General features: G+C 44.4%; 2 protein-coding genes across 3 annotated transcripts in view; one reads left to right on the top strand and one right to left on the bottom strand.

The window, feature by feature from the left end:
- The first annotated feature begins 115 nt into the window (after positions 1 to 115).
- Positions 116 to 8,015, top strand: LOC144585077 (uncharacterized). Of its 2 annotated transcripts, XM_078382589.1 has the most exons (5): positions 116 to 3,042; positions 3,549 to 3,609; positions 4,911 to 5,004; positions 6,196 to 6,294; positions 7,657 to 8,015. In XM_078382589.1, the coding sequence occupies exons 1-5, from the start codon at positions 2,996 to 2,998 to the stop codon at positions 7,692 to 7,694; spliced, it is 339 nt and encodes a 112-aa protein (XP_078238715.1). In that variant the 5' UTR covers positions 116 to 2,995; the 3' UTR covers positions 7,695 to 8,015. The 2 variants fall into 2 exon arrangements, 1 of the variants encoding a protein (XP_078238715.1); XR_013539564.1 differs by lacking the exon at positions 4,911 to 5,004 and having other exon boundaries at positions 135 to 3,042.
- A 564-nt stretch (positions 8,016 to 8,579) lies between these two features.
- The window catches only part of LOC144585053 (uncharacterized), a 41,161-nt gene continuing 33,492 nt past the window's right edge, over positions 8,580 to 16,248 (bottom strand). Inside the window, 3 exon segments of the mRNA XM_078382498.1 lie at positions 8,580 to 11,460; positions 11,463 to 13,850; positions 15,211 to 15,333. Of these exon segments, the coding sequence (XP_078238624.1) occupies positions 11,389 to 11,460; positions 11,463 to 13,850 (2,460 nt within the window). The 5' untranslated portion in view covers positions 15,211 to 15,333 and the 3' untranslated portion in view covers positions 8,580 to 11,388.

Genomic DNA, 16,248 nt, shown 5'->3' with positions numbered 1-16,248 from the left:
TCTCCCTCCCCCTTTCCATTCCCCCCACCTTTCCCCCTTCCCTGACCAGCCCTGGAGGGGTAGACAGGAGGGGGGTGCCCAGCTGCAACACCCCACAACCTGCGTCCCTGGAACTGACATCAGCTGATGCTCTACAACCCAGTTGGGACATACCTCATTGGAGGTGGAGACTGCAGGCTCAGAAGCAACAGGGACTCTTAATGTCTGAGCATTCTGAACCCAGAAGTGGAATACTCAAAGCTAAGTTTTTTTTAATGTTGGGGTTAGAAAAACGTCTGTGTGGGTCTTATAAACAAAGGTGTCTTATAAATGGAAAAATACAGTATTTTTTAAGAACAGGTTTATCAATCTTCTTAACCTCTTCTCCAATGTTTTCTTTGAAAACTGTTTTTGTCCAAAATCCCCTCCCTTCCATGCATTTCTAAACATTTTCATATTAAATTCTTATTGTTGGTTATAATACCTGAAATATATCTCAATTGATTTGCTATATAATAACATTTAATACTGGTTATGTGACAACCTTCTTTTTGTAATATCTACCAACATTTCTTATTAATCCTAGCTTTCTTACTATTGTGGGGACGTGGTGTTGCTGCAGGCTAAACCACAGAAGCCTGTGCTGCAGGGTCAGAAGACCAGCAGTCGTAAGATCGAATCCACGTGACGGAGTGAGCTCCCGTCTCTTGTCCCAGCTCCCGCCAACCTAGCGGTTCGAAAGCATGCAAATGCAAGTAGATAAATAGGGACAATCTCGGTGGGAAGGTAACAGCGTTCCGTGTCTAAGTCGCACTGGCCATGTGACCACGGAAGATTGTCTTCGGACAAAACGCTGGCTCTATGGCTTGGAAACGGGGATGAGCACCGCCCCCTAGAGTCGGACACGACTGGACAAAAATTGTCAAGGGGAACCTTTACCTTTACCTTCTTACTATTATTGGAATATGTATAAATCATCATTCACCATTATTTTAACTACTTACCTGAAATCTTTATTGATAACATCCAGAATAGGAAATATAATTTGGGGATCTATTTCATTTTAAATCATGCACTTCTGCCAAACCACAAAATGTTTCATGTTTTATATTCCTTTATCTTCTGACTTATCTCATTCCTCAAACAATCTGAATTCATTTTAAATACATCTTTACCCCAGTGTGCTTTGGAAGAAAGTAAATGAAAAAGCAAAGGCCAAGAAGGTCTGTTCCGTGCACATGGGGGTTGATGGTCCAGTGGGTGAGCTTTCCTTCATTGGGGCCAAATGAAATTCCCACCTGGTGTGTAAGCTTTGGAGTCCTCCAGAACTCTTCATCAGCTTAAGTAGTGCTTATGTCAGAGTGGCACGGTTTTTTAATAATGCCTGTTGCTGAAGCTCCTTGTTCCAGTCACAGCAGTCAAGAAAATCAGGCAAGGCTATCGATATGGTAAAAGGTGACATCCTAGCCAGTTTCAAGAATATTGTTTTGGAATATCGTCAGTGGCAAAATAACAAAGTGGAGGGTGATCTCAGTTGGGGTCTTAACTGAGGCTCTGTGGGTAACTTGGATGCCATTTCCCAGGTTGAAGTCAGTGCCACTTATATACTCATCTATTTAACACTATAATTCATGTTGTCCTAAACTTTAATCACTTTGATTATGATAAACAGCAAAAACACATTTCAACTCCCATAAATACTGACCAGTAGAACTAATAGCAAAGGCTTCTGGGAGTTTTAGTCCAGGAACATCTGTGGATGCAAGGTTGGGAACCCCTGGCATAGAAGAAAATATTCACTTTTTTTCAAGTAGTCTCTTGATTTGCATGGGTTAAGTAGCCGTAGCCAAGGGATTGCTTTCTTCCATTGCAATGAGTGTCAAAGACACTAGAGATTAGGGTAGCTCTGGGCAAAACAGACAACTGAATTGAAGTAGTTTATTTTTTTTAAAGGTTTTGGTTGATTGACGTCTAAATGTGTGGAATTCTGTAACATTGGTGGTACATGATTGAAGCATCTAGTACACATGGTCCAGAAATTAAGTTCACCAGGGCATGGAATCTTGAATCCATGAGTAGACCTTTGGTCTAAATGGGTGGGTTAGAAATCCAATCAATCAATCAATCAATCAATCAATCAATCAATCAATCAATCAATCAATCAATCAATCAATCAATCAATCAATCAATCAATCAATCAATCAATCAATCAATCAATCAATCATTCAATCAATCAATCAATCAATCAATCAATCAATCAATCAATCAATCAATAAATCCTGTTAGACGAGATGATCCTTGAGTCTCTTCCAGCTCTATAACTCTAATACTTTATCATGGAGAATGAATGGGAGACTAGGAAGCTACTTGATTCATGTATCAGAAATGCTTCTGAATTCTTGCCAAATTAAGGTGAAGGAATGTTTTGGTTTGGAGATTTATTTTAACTTTTTATAATATTTAGACACTATTGGCAGTGGCTACCTACGTATGCATTGTGAGTCAGAATGGAGTGAGACGTTTCAGAACACACCTCACTAGATTGGATTGCATGAACCTGAAAAAGGCAGATCCGCAGAACTCTGGGGAGCCATCCGTATGTCATTTACTGGGTATTCCTGCGTGCCATGGGCCAAAAGGGTTCCTCTGTAAGGGTCTGTGGGCACAGCCCTTGGATAGTATCAGTATTCTTACTCACAATTAGGTTTTGTCAGTTGCACACGGTAGGCAGATCCAGCGTTGCTGTTCTGCTGACGGAGCTGTTTCCACCAGCAAAATCAGGGGAGGGGGTTTCCTCTCCCTTACAGCCTCCAGTGTGTCCTTCAGACCTGGAGCAGCGGGATGGGAAAGCCCACCAGAAGAGGGTTTCAAGTGGCCTGGAGGAGCGACAATGGGCAGGTATCTCCTAGTATGACACTGAATGTCTTAGTGGGACATGAGCAAGGTCTCGTTTTATTTTTATTTTTAATCATGAAATCTTGTGTGTTCTTCCAGGAGCCCTCTTTGGCGGCTAGGCATGAATAAGCGAGCAAGGAAAAGGAAGGTTCTTTGCAAGAGTCAGAGGTATGGAAATACGACAGTGCTTGAAATGAAGGGAAAGTTCATTTGAAAAGAAGAGACTGAGCCAATGGACTCTACAATAGAGTCTGGCAGGAAGGGCATCTTGTGCTGTTCCTCCTTCATGCTCTATAGAGCCCATCACCAGGAGTTCAGGATATCCTCTGAACAAAAATGGATTTTTCTTCCTAGAGTGGGTCCCATAACCATCGTTGGAACCCAACGGTCTGGGCCCTGTAGCGATCCTGTCGTCTGCCTACGCGGTTCTTGCTGGTCTCGGCTGAAGCACCCTTTCCCTTGAGTCCGAGGGTGGCCTTTGTCCTCTGGTCAAATATCTGGCTGGGGAAGCCCTTAAAGCTGAGGAGGTTTTTAGAAAATTATGAATATGAAATATGATAGCTTCACTTTGAAATAAAGGATTAATGTGTGTTTTTTTCCTCACACAATATTTTCCCTCACACAATCCAAAACTAAGTCCCATAGAGATGACACTTGTCATCTTTTCTTTCCAGGGAGCTGGAAGAGCCAGCGTTAGCTGACATCCAATCTAGGTCTTATTCCACATTTGCTCAAGTAAGTGTGTAAAAAACCGTATTTGTTAATTCTCTGCCTTTGTAAGGATGGATTCTTAAAACATATGACTGTCATCTTATTGCCTTTTCCATTTTTCTGCATGGTGCAGAAATTCTTGACTATTCTGATTTCTATCCTTGATTTATGTTTGGAAATATACATCGTTCTGACTTGCATCCTGAACAAGAAAAGTCTGCACTAAAAACATAATGACCATGCCAACAGTTTTCAGTGTCCCACTGGGAAAATGTGCCCTGTAAGAAGCAGCTAGAGATAGCAGGGCATCCAAGTCGCTTTGTATAACTCTAGAGCCTTGCCTTGCAAGGCAGGTATATTGCAAAGTAGCCTGAAATTTAAACAAAGGCACATGCACACCCCTCAATATGAGTGTTGGATAATTCTTGCCCAAATAGCAGACTATAGCACTGACATATAAGGATTTAAAACACAACAAATTCCTTTTTACTCCCTGACCAAAATCCTGTTGCATGGCTGCACCTTTGTAACATGTTGCTCCAAGAGTTGCCACATGTCAGGCCAAGGCAGAATGTCAAGGAAAATTGTAGGCCTGACCAGAATGAAGTGATTTAACGAGAAGCCATAACTGTCAGGTGTGCTGAAACTGAATCAGGGTGACTCAGCAGAGATGATGCAACCCAGAGATGATGTAATGCAATGAGGTAATGTGTAACCTGATTGACTATGTGTATGTATATATGTAGAGCTGTACAGTTAGTTGTATCTTCGCCTGCTTGAAGATCACATCTGCCTGCCATGCTGCCAGACTGCTGTATATATTTGATGTAAATACACTATGCTGAAGGAAATGCTGCTGGACTGCGTGTGAATTATTCCTGGACTGCCTGAACCACCAAATACTCTGCTAAACCGCTGAGAAACCTGACACAGAAGTCCAACCCCGCCAGCAGCTTTGCAGCCATGCAACTAGCGACACTGTCCATTGCACAATCAGGTGCCCAATGAGGACTGGCTGGCTGGCAGTCCCTGGGAACATCTGCAGGCGTCACTTTCTCCTATGTCAAGTGCCATAGGATTCCAACCCGTGAGTGACGAAAGAGCCAGAAAGGTGTGGGAGATTTGATATCTTGGATAATATTTTTCTAAGGTCAGAAATAACCATAAAGAGGAGAGACTTAACTAGACCAGAGCTGTGACCTTGACCTGTCCGTTTGTACCATTTCTGTGGTTGAAACTGTACCCCTTCTCTGTATTAAATACACTTATTCCTCAGTCTTCCACTGTGGCCTGTTTTACTTACCTGAACTGAACCCCCTTTCTAGACTTCTCAATCAAGTTGGCATTGCCCAAGGAAGCTGGAGTCTTCTGAGTCTGGCTCGGATCATGGGAAAACTACATCACAGAGAGCTAAGAAAGGTAGAAAAAGGCTACAACCAACACAGAAGACAAAGACTGTGCCAAACAGAAGGAGCTGCCATGATGAGAGACTAGGGGGTGGGGTGGGGGTGGGAATTAATGACTAACTCTAGTGGTTGACCCTCCTTTTAAAGGATATAAAGCCCTTTGTGCTGCGTCTGAGTAACGAGCACAACGTCCTCCCTGCAAATTCATCTGGATGCTGAAAGCGCCAAGGGAGGCCTTCTTACCAGGCCTGATGTTCTTGGAGGTGTGGCTGTGTGGGAAGGAGTGGGGTGTGAAAAAGATTTCTCCATGATTGTACAACTCCTTCCCCATCTTGGATCCCCATTATGTTGAGACCCTTTGTTGTTGTTGTTGTTGTTGTTGTTGTTGTTGTTCAGATCTTTGGAAATGGAGGAGCTTGTGGTGCCTCTCCCCACCCCTGCCCTGACTGAATTATTGTATTGGATTATTGTAGGAAGAGAGTTTTTACAATGGTATTCCTTTAGAATATTTATAGACTGGGACAGCCCTTCTCAAGCTTTTTTTTTTTTTTTTGCTTGAGAAAGAAGTAGAGGCTAAATTGGGATTATATAAATCACATCTGCACACCTCATAATGTGGCGTGAAGAATTGTTTGCAACCTGTGGCCACCTTCAAATGTGCCAGTCTCTCCCCCCCCAGGCCGTATGGCCCCTACAGAAGACTTAATCAGGTGCAGAAAGTCACTGAGAGGGAGCAGTGGTGAGCCACTCCTTGAACATTTCTAAAACCTTGAAAATGCTATTAGGGTTGCCATAAGTTGGAAGTGACCTGAGGGCTCACAACAGCGATAACAACAGAAAGAACAGACCACAGGCACATCCAGGTCCTTTCATTAGCTTCGGACTAGCAAGATAGTGTTGCATCGAAATAGCATGCTGTCATAGAATCCTAGGAAAGGGAAGTTGGAAGGGCCTCCGAGGCCATCCAGTCCAGCCCCCTGCTCAACCCAGGAAGACCATCAGAGCATCTCTGCCAGGTGATGATCCATGTCTCTCTTGGATGCCTCCAGTGTTGGAGCACTCACCAAACCCCGAGGTCACTGGTTCCACTGTCGTACTGCTCTAACCGTTAGGAAGTCATATTTACTGGCCAGGATATAATACAACTTGGGTCTGGAGCTGAACTAGAGATAACTTTTCCTTGATTTCCCCATCATTTTTGCAGGGCTCTTGCAATCCATAAGGGAGCAAAGTGCCAAGAACCTGAGTATGCCTGTGATCGCAGAGGGTGAGAGTGAAGAAGACGACCATACAAGTGAGGAGGGTAGGTCGAATGGTGATAAAGGGGTGATGTGGGTTTTTTTTACTTTATATGCTGGTGGTTCCCTTTCTCCCTCCCCCCCCAGAAGAGCTGCACTCTGCCATGCCCACATTGCTGATAGATTGCCACCATGGTGAAGCTTCCTGACACTGTACTTGGTCCATCTAGAACATGCCAAGCCATTTTTCTTCAGCCCAGCGATAGGGGAAAAAAAATAAAGAGAACGTTATTTTACATTTTCTTGTTTCAAGCCCAGAAGCACAAAAGCCTGAAACACAGGCATCTTGCAGCCATGTGGGACTAGGCAATGTTTAATGAAGAGCTCCCATTTTTAAACCAACACAGCCAAAGGTTCAGACGTAAAGAGGAGCTGGTTTAGGAAGGAAGGGGAAGGAAACAGTCTCTCTCATGCACCGACGAGCAAACATGCACTTCCAAATGAAGCCAATCTTACATAGTGAGTTGTGTTTTTTTTTACTCAACAGAGTAGTCTCCTGGGTTCCACAGTTTACGTGGAGTTAATTTGCAGAGAGGATGATCCGAGGGAGAGCAGCTTGGTCTCTGTTTAAGATTTTATCAGCCTGGCACTTTGAGGTGTGAGCAAAGTCTGACTTGCAGGCTTCAGAGTGCAATAAAAGCTGGCATCACCAAGGTCGGGTTGATCCACCTGTGTTCTGTCCTGCATTTCGGATGTCCGGCACCCGGTCAGCATCTCTGGGAAGGACACTGTGTTCATTATGACCCTATGCTTGAATTAAAAGTGCTAGTCAGTTCAGAGCTGATCGGACCATTGCGCTAAAGAGCTTATATCTGTTAAGGCTAGAAGCTGATGGGAACAAAAAATGAGGTGGAGGACGCCTGGTGAGATCCCAAAGGTTCTGGGTGCCGTTGGAAGCACCATTGAGCTTTCTGGAGATTGTAGTGGCTTGTAATGGAGGACATCCTGGCATCTTGGATAACATGGTTGAAGAAGTGATGCAAGGTCAACCCTCTCTTCACACCTCTGGTCTAACGTGTCACTTGGGTGTCCTTTCCAAAGGGAGATGTGACACAGTGGACTTCCTCTTCCACTTATTTAACACCCTTCTCCACTTAGAGATGTTAAGAGTTATCCAGTAGACTGGGGATCAGCTTTGGGGATGGCTGTTGTCTTCGTGCTGTGCTTGTGAGTTTCCTCTGGGCATCTGGTGGGTCACTGTGTAAACTAGATGCCCTTTTGGTCTGTTCTAGCCCAGCCTTTGACTCCTGGCTTCAGCAAAATGACTGGGTTTCCTTGACCTTGTCCGGGTAGCGGTTCTTCATTTCTTCTTCATGGTCTGCTGCTGACTTTTTGGATGATGACTGCTTTCTTTCTCTCATTTCCAGATTATGTACCGACGAAGAAAAAGAAAAGGACTCATTAAGAATGCATTCAGATTTAAAAGACCGTGTAGACATTGGCTTAGTGTGGGTCAGAGGTGTCTCCAGCTAAAGAAAACAAGCCAAGTAGCTCAAATCCACCTTATAAACTGCTTTAGATCTGTGTTCGAGTTAAGAAGCTAGAAAGACAAGGGTCGGAATTAGAGAACTTACCATGGAAGAAGAACATTGTATCGTTGATGACCTGCAGAGGGAATTTCGTCATTCCATCTTTTTTCTTGTAATTTTCCAGAGCTTATCCTTAATGTTTGTTGTATGTAAATTATAATGGATCACTTGTTGAATTGTAAAACATTCTTTCTGCATTCTCCTGTCATCTTGACTTCTGTTAAGTGTGTGCCTGCTTTTCTGTAACCATGATTTAGGTTTCTGGCTGAGAAGCCAGAGGTTAGGAGTTCGATTCCCCACTGTGCCTCCTTAACAGAGGGGCTGAACCTGATAATCACTAGGGACCGCGTCTGGCTCTTAAGGAGTGGCTTTACCAGTTCCACACCTTGCATGGCTGAGCAGGAAGGGATTCAAACCATGGTCTTCAGTCCAGTCCATCACTATCCACTACACCACATGGGGTTCCTAAATCCCAATTGTCTATATCAGATCACCGCAATCCATCCATCGAGGAACCGCCAACCCGCCGCCATCCTTGGTGCAACCTCCAGGCAGCCAGGAAAAGGGTCCTTCTGGAGGCCTCCTCTCCCCTTGCGGCCCCTCACCTGGCAACAAAGAGACGCTTCCCCATGCCCATCCATGGGGCGCTCTTGATGATGGGGTCCGGCTAGGGTTGCCAGATACATGGATACCAAAAGGAGGACATAGGATGAAAAAGAGGACAGAGGACGTATGAAATATTTCTTTTGAATCATTCCAGATTAATCCCGCAATCAATACAATTTTATTACAATAGCTACCAATAAATTCTCTTAGTGAACTGACCAAGAAACAGTAAAAAATAAAAATAAATACAATGAAGTTTTTTTTTCAAAAAACCAAAAAAAGAGAGAGAAATTAAACAGCCAATTGTACAATTATTACCTTATAAACTTTATTAATTGCACAACATATTTCTCGGGGAAGTCAACTTTTCGCAGATCTTCATTAGCAATCATATCTACATCAAACTGTTCACAGGTAATATTCTTCAAACTGGACTTCCGATTGGGAGCAAAGCAAATAAATCTGAACCCACCCTGGCCCAGCTGCAGGATCCCCCAGCCAGTTGCACTCTGCACAGGCTCAGAGGCATGTTTGCTAATCTGGATGCCCAAACAAGGCTCCGGTGCAGATTGGGGGAAAGTGGCACTGGGCAAAGCCAAATGAGGCAGCCTCCCCTCCCGCGAGGGTAATCAGTTCAAGGCTGGGGAGTGTGGGTGTTGAAGTCCCCAAAAGGGACTTTCAACACAAACAGTCCAGGCGCTCACCTTCCCATTGATGCCCTCAGGCGCTGCTTGCTCCTGCCTGGCTTGGTGGGCGGCGCTCCACTTGCACTGCCTTTCTGGGCTCCATGTGGGCTGGGCAGGCATGGCGGATTGCCGAGCAGCAGCCACCATGGTGAGAGAGACCGAGGGCTGCATTCCGGCACCAGTGGCAGGTAACGGGTGGCCAAGTGCAGGAAAAAACAGAGAGGGGGTCCTTCTACCTATCCACCTCTCATCCAAAATTATAAAATATTAAAAAGCCAGACATTTTAAAGGCTTTTATCTTTGCCTGCCAGACTGAGATTAGGCTAAAAAGGAGGACATGTCCTCCTTTTGCAGGACATCGGGCAACCCTAGGTCCGGCCTGGTTGATCTAGGGTTGTAAGCTGCCTGGCCAAGACGACAGCATGCCCGGAAAGGTGTATTAAAAAGAAATGGGCTAAATCACAAGCACGGTCAGTCTGGCCCCGGTGGGACAAAGGTCCAGAGGGGACTTGGGGGGCCAGGACAAGTCTGGGAAGGGGGTGCAGCTCGGCCTGTGGGGCCTCCCAACAAGTGGGGCGAGGCACTGGCTTGCGTTTTGGCATGCGCTGTGTCCCGGTGAGGGTGAGCTTGTTAAATATATCTATATATTGAGAGAGAGCGAGAGAGCACTCCTGATGAGCGAAAGCATGAGGAAAGCCTCTCGCCTTCCCCGGACAGCACATTGGAGGAAGGCAGGAGCTGAAGAAAACATTGGCCTTTTCCCCCCACTTCTCTTACGCGGGTCTGTCTCACCGCGGTGGAAAAAAAGATGAGAAAGGCAACCGAAAGAGCGGCGCCAGCTGCTCCCTCCTTCTTGAAGAGGGGCTGAGAGGGGCTCTTCCATGCTCCTTGGTCGCTCTGGGCACCCCTCCCCTCCCCAGGTGTCCCTCCCATCAGTTGAAAAGCCCCCTCCTTGGGATCGTGCAAGGGAAGATTGGGGGTTACCAAAACAAAGTGGGTTGGGGAGAGGGAGAAGGACTGGAAGGGGTGGAGCCCCAAAGGGGGGCAGAAACAGGAGAGGTGACACCCATATGGGGGTTGCAAGAGCCTCGTGATTCCTTCCCCCCCCAACAGGGTCTGCCAAGCATTTCACGAGCCCTTCACATGTTGGGACACGTCCAAGGAAGCCATGGTTTCCAAGAACTCAAGAGCTGCTCCTGTGGCCTCAGCCTTGGCAAGAACATTAGAATCTCCCAGGACAATAAACCTCGGGGACCTCAATGTCAACGCTGAGACAAGGACCATCAGCTCCGAACTGGAGAGTGCTGGGTCACAAGAAACATGGTAAGCCAGCATCCTCCCTAAGCTGTCCCTGGCTCCCACCAACACATAGAATGCAGAGAATACTTGTCAGATTTGTGGATGACAAAAAATTTGGTGGAATAGTGAATACCCTGAAAGACTGAAACAAAACTCTACATGATCTTGATACGCCGGAGCACTGAGCTAAAAACTACAAATTTGGAACAGATCTTAAAGCGGTCATTGTGCTAGCACCAAGAAAACAAGGCAGTAACAACTAGAAGCCAACATGGATTTGTCAAGTCCATATCATGCCAAACTTATTCGATCACTTTTTTTTTGATCAGGTAACCTCCCAGATAGACAGAGAAAATGCTGTAGACGTATTCTATGTTAACTTCAGAAAAGCTTTTGACCAAGTGCTCCATGATCTTCTAATTGGTACACAGTTGGCTACAGAATTGTACTCAGAGGATGATGATTAATGGCTCCTTCTCTAACTGGGAGGAAGTCACAAGTGGGGTAACCCAAGGCTCAGTCGTGTGCCCGGTGCTTTTCAACATTTTTATTAATGATGTGGATTGGGGATGCAGGGGATGCTAATCAAAATTGCGAATACAGTGGTGCCTCACTTAAGGATGTTAATTCGTTTCAGTAAAATAGCTGTAGAGCAAAAACATCGTAAAGCGGTAAAATAAAGCAAATTGAAACACATTAAAAAACGTTTAATGCGTTACAATGGGCTGAAAAACTCACAGTCCAACGAAGATCCTCCATCTAGGGAGTGCCTAGCTAACTACACCAGAGCACAGAGTGCTGTCCTCTGAAGATGCCGGCCACAGAGACTGGCAAAACGTTAGGAAAAACAACCTTCAGAACATGGCCAAAGAGCCCAAAAAACCCACAACAACCACGATCTGAGAATTGTCGTGGATCACAAGCTAAATAAGAGCCAACAGTTTGATGTGGCTACAAAAAAGGCAAATGCATTTTAGGTTCACTGTGTTCTTCGATGGGAACTCAGGGAACTGATCTGACTGAAGCTCTTTCCACATTCCATGCATTTATATGTGGTTTCTCCCCAGTGTGAGTTCTTTGATGTGACCTAAGCTGACCACTCAAACTAAAGCTCTTTCCACATTCCATGCATTCATATGATTTCTCCCCAGTGTGAATCCTTTGATGTAACTTAAGGTGACTACTGCGACTAAAGCTCTTTCCACATTCCATGCATTTATATGGTCTTTCCCCACTGTGAATCCTTTGATGTAACTTCAGGGTACCACTCTGACTAAAGCTCTTTCCACATTCTATGCATTTATATGGTTTTTCCCCAGTATGAGTTCTTTCATGTTTCCTAAGGTCACCAGTCTCACTAAAGCTCTTTCCATAGTCCATGCATTTATGTGGTTTTTCCCCAGTGTGGGTCCTTTGATGTCTCCTAAGGACACCAATATTATTAAAGCTCTTTCCACATTCTATACATTTATGTGGTTTCTCCCCAGTGTGAATTCTTTGATGTAACTTAAGGTGACTACTATGACTGAAGCTCTTTCCACATTCCATGCATTTATGTGGTTTCTCCCCAGTGTGAATCCTTTGATGTAACTTAAGGTTACCACTAAGACTGAAGCTTTTTCCACATTCCATGCATTCATGTGGTTTCTCCCCAGTGTGAATCCTTTCATGTGACCTAAGCTGACCACTCGAACTAAAGCTCTTTCCACATTCCATGCATTTATATGGTTTTTCCCCACTGTGAATCCTTTGATGTAACTTAAGGACACCACTAAGACTAAAGCTCTTTCCACATTCCATGCATTTATGTGGCTTCTCCCCAGTGTGAGTCCTTTGATGAAACTTAAGGGCAGAACTATGACTGAAGCTCTTTCCACATTCCATGCATTTATGTGGTTTCTCCCCAGTGTGAATCCTTTGATGTAACTTAAGGTGACTACTGCGACTAAAGCTCTTTCCACATTCCATGCATTTATATGGTCTTTCCCCACTGTGAATCCTTTGATGTAACTTCAGGGCACCACTCCTACTAAAGCTCTTTCCACATTCTATGCATTTCTGTGGCTTCTCCCCAGTGTGAGTCCTTTGGTGAAACTTAAGGGCACCACTCTGACTAAAGCTCTTTCCACATTCCATGCATTTATGTGGTTTCTCCCCAGTGTGAGTCCTTTCATGTGACCTAAGCTGACCACTCAGAGTAAAGCTCTTTCCACATTCTATGCATTTATGTGGTTTCTCCCCACTGTGGGTTCTTTGGTGTAACCTAAGGTCACTACTCTGACTAAAGCTCTTTCCACATTCTATGCATTTATGTGGCTTCTCCCCAGTGTGAATCCTTTGATGTCTCGTAAGGTGACTACTGCAACCAAAGCTCTTTCCACATTCTATGCATTTATATGGTTTTTCCCCAGTATGAGTTCTTTCATGTCTCCTAAGGTCACCACTCTCACTAAAGCTCTTTCCACAGTCCATGCATTTATGTGGTTTTTCCCCAGTGTGGGTCCTTTGATGTCTCCTAAGGACACCAATATTATTAAAGCTCTTTCCACATTCTATACATTTATGTGGTTTCTCCCCAGTGTGAGTCCTTTGATGCAACCTAAGGGTACTACTGTGACTAAAGCTCTTTCCACATTCCATGCATTTATGTGGTTTCTCCCCAGTGTGAATCCTTTGATGTAACTTAAGGTTACCACTAAGACTGAAGCTTTTTCCACATTCCATGCATTCATGTGGTTTCTCCCCAGTGTGAATCCTTTCATGTGACCTAAGCTGACCACTCGAACTAAAGCTCTTTCCACATTCCATGCATTTATATGGTTTTTCCCCACTGTGAATCCTTTGATGTAACTTAAGGACACCACTAAGACTAAAGCTCTTTCCACATTCCATGCATTTATGTGGCTTCTCCCCAGTGTGAGTCCTTTGATGAAACTTAAGGGCAGAACTATGACTAAAGCTCTTTCCACATTCCATGCATTTATGTGGTTTCTCCCCAGTGTGAGTCCTTTCATGTGACCTAAGCTGACCACTCAGAGTAAAGCCCTTTCCGCATTCCATGCATTTATGTGGTTTCTCCCCAGTGTGAGTCCTTTGATGTAATCTAAGGGCATAACTGCGAATAAAGCTCTTTCCACATTCCATGCATTTATGTGGTCTCTCCCCAGTGTGAGTTCTTTCATGTCTCCTCAAGTTACTACTCTGATTGAAGCTCTTTCCACATTCCAAACATGGATACAGTTTCTCGCCTTCATGTGTTCTTTGATGTTTACTGAGGTGACATGCATTTATGTAGTATTTCCTGTGCGTCAGTCCTTTCATGTGAAGTCCATGCCTGGTCATTCCTATTTTCAGTTCTCTGTTTTCTTGCTTGATCATGAGTTCCTGCCCAGGTTGCCCCAGATGTTGCTGGGCAATTCTTCCTCTCCTGTTCTTCATCATCTGATAGATTAGAAAAAGAAGACAAACAATCACTTCCAAAATCTGCAGGAATAAGGAATGAGGTGTTCAGTTTCCACCTGAGTCACAGAGTAGGAAGGAAACCCAGCCAAAAAGGTGAAGGAAGAGAAACAGGGAGGGGATGATGCCAGACTGGAGGATATTCCTTTCAGCTTGAGGTTGGATGGGCTCTTCAGTGAGGGACCTTTTGGAGGGAGGAGTCATGAAGGGAGGATCATTTCCACATCCAAGTAAGTACAGTACACAAAATTCAAAGTATATTAACTTTTTTTCTTCTCAAATTCTCCCCAATGATTGTACTTATTTTTCCAGAAAATTAGAAAGGAATTTCTCAAAGTTGATTAAAGAGGAAACAAATAATTTAATTAAAGGATTTTTAAAGCAAAAATGAATAACAAGGGGGTGAAAGGACAGTGTTAGAAAGGAAGTGTAAAAGTGGATGAATGCAGATAATTAGACTCGAGAACTGGAAAAGAGAAAGTGGTAGATGCTGGGAACTGACAAACTCTGCAGAGATTATTATTCAGAGGGCGAAGAGAAAGGAAAGGTCCACGAAAGGGATGGCATGTAGAGTTTATAAAATGCTATTACAGGTCATCATCAGGAATTTCTGAAAGCAGGATAGGAAGCAAAGATGGTCAGGGAAATAGATACAGTGGTGCCTCGCTTAACGAGCGCACCGCATAACGACGAAATCGCATAGCGATCTGTTTTTTCAGATCGCTAATGCGATCGCTTAACGTCTTTTGAATAGGGCTCAATTCGCTTTGCGAAGACCGGTAAGCATTTCGCTTACCGATCTTCGCAAAACGAAGCCCGACAATCAGCTGTTCGGCGGCCAAAATGGCCGCCGGAAGCGCGGAAATGGCCGGAAATGACCCAAAATGGCCGCGTGCAGCGTTTTCGTGCCCTCGTTAAGCGAGGCGAGGGCGCGAAAATGGCTGCCGGCCATTACGAAGCTTCGTTGAACGGTGAGTATTTGGCCCATTTGGAACGCATTAAACGATGTTTAATGCGTTCCAATGGGCTTTTCTGTCCCGTTTAACGATGCTTCAGCATAGCGAAGGTTAATCCGGAACGGATTAACCTCGCTATGCGAGGCACCACTGTACTCAGTTAATATAATCTTAGAACTGCAAAGCTAGAAGGTAAGTGAACTCCCAATTTCTGGCTCCAGAGCTAGGAACTTAAACCAATGTCTATGGAAAGAGGGGAGGGAAGAATTTGTTAAATCACAACTGTGAGAATAAAAGCAAAAATTTAAACATTGAAATTCAGAAGGTATTTGACCCCAGCTAAATTAAATATTACAAATTCTAAAGGCTGCATATTACAGTAGTACCTCGGGTTACAAAACCAATGTGTCCTCCAGGACATTACGTAATGCGAAAAATACATAAACTGGAACGCGGGTTGCCATAGCGATGGTGGTGGTGCTACAAACCTCCAGGCACAGTGAAACCTCCTTCACAAAGTGAAAGAAACGGGGAAAAAGACTATTAAATCAAGGCATTATTTTGAATGGATTTCGTTTCGTAAACCAGAAATTATGTAAACCAAGTTGTACATAGAACGAGATACTACTGTACCTGAAAGGTATTGTTCTTGGAAGTGCTACCTGTTAAACACACAGGGGCAGGTATTTATTTATTAAATTTATACCCCACCCATCTAGGCCAAAGTCTACTCTGGCAGCTAACAATAAAAAAGGAATAAAAAGAATATAACAAAATAAAAAACAACGATAATAATATAGTTCAAGATGAAGAGGAAAAAATTCAAGTGATGACAGGAGGGAAAGCCTGCCTAAAGAGCCAGGTCTTACGTTTGCTCTTAAAAACAGCCAGCGAGGGAGCCAGACAGATCTCAGAGGGGAGACTATTGCAAAGGCAAGGGGCCACTGACGAGAAGGCCAGGTTTCTTGTTCTTTCTCTCCAGGCCTCCCTCTGCATTGGGCCCTTCAGTCACCCTTCCTGGCTAAAACGAGTGATTTGGATAGATCTAGGTGGGAGGAGGCGTTCTGGTAGATATTGAGGTCCTAAACCATTTAGGGCTTATGTCATCATTAACACTTTGAAATCAATGTGGAAATGAACAGGCAGCCAATGCAAGGCATCCAGAGTGGGGGAAATATGCTGATATTTTCTCGTCCCACTGAGAAGTCTGTCCACCGCATTCTGCACCATTTGAAGCTTCTGCATCAAACTCAAAAAGCCCCACGTAGAGCGCATTGCAGTAGTCTAATTTCGAGACTGCAAGCGCATGGAGCAGAGTGGTGAGTACCCCAACATCAAGATAGGGACACAGCTGGACAATCCACCACAGATGGAAATAGACGGAGCAGATCACTGGGTTTCCATGGTGAGTGTCGGATCCAGAT

The sequence above is a fragment of the Pogona vitticeps genome, chromosome Z (assembly GCF_051106095.1).
Source record: "Pogona vitticeps strain Pit_001003342236 chromosome Z, PviZW2.1, whole genome shotgun sequence".
Taxonomy (NCBI): Eukaryota; Metazoa; Chordata; class Lepidosauria; order Squamata; family Agamidae; genus Pogona; species Pogona vitticeps.
Note: the sequence above shows the minus strand (reverse complement) of the source record. Positions and strands in the feature narration are given on the sequence as shown.

Excerpts from the sequence above, each read along its gene's own strand:
- LOC144585077 (XM_078382589.1), top strand. The coding sequence starts at position 2,996 with ATGAATAAGCGAGCAAGGAAAAGGAAGGTTCTTTGCAAGAGTCAGAG. Across the intron at positions 3,043-3,548 it reads GTTCTTTGCAAGAGTCAGAG|GGAGCTGGAAGAGCCAGCGT; the intron begins GTATGGAAATAC and ends TTTTCTTTCCAG. Across the intron at positions 3,610-4,910 it reads CTTATTCCACATTTGCTCAA|ACTTCTCAATCAAGTTGGCA; the intron begins GTAAGTGTGTAA and ends CCCCCTTTCTAG.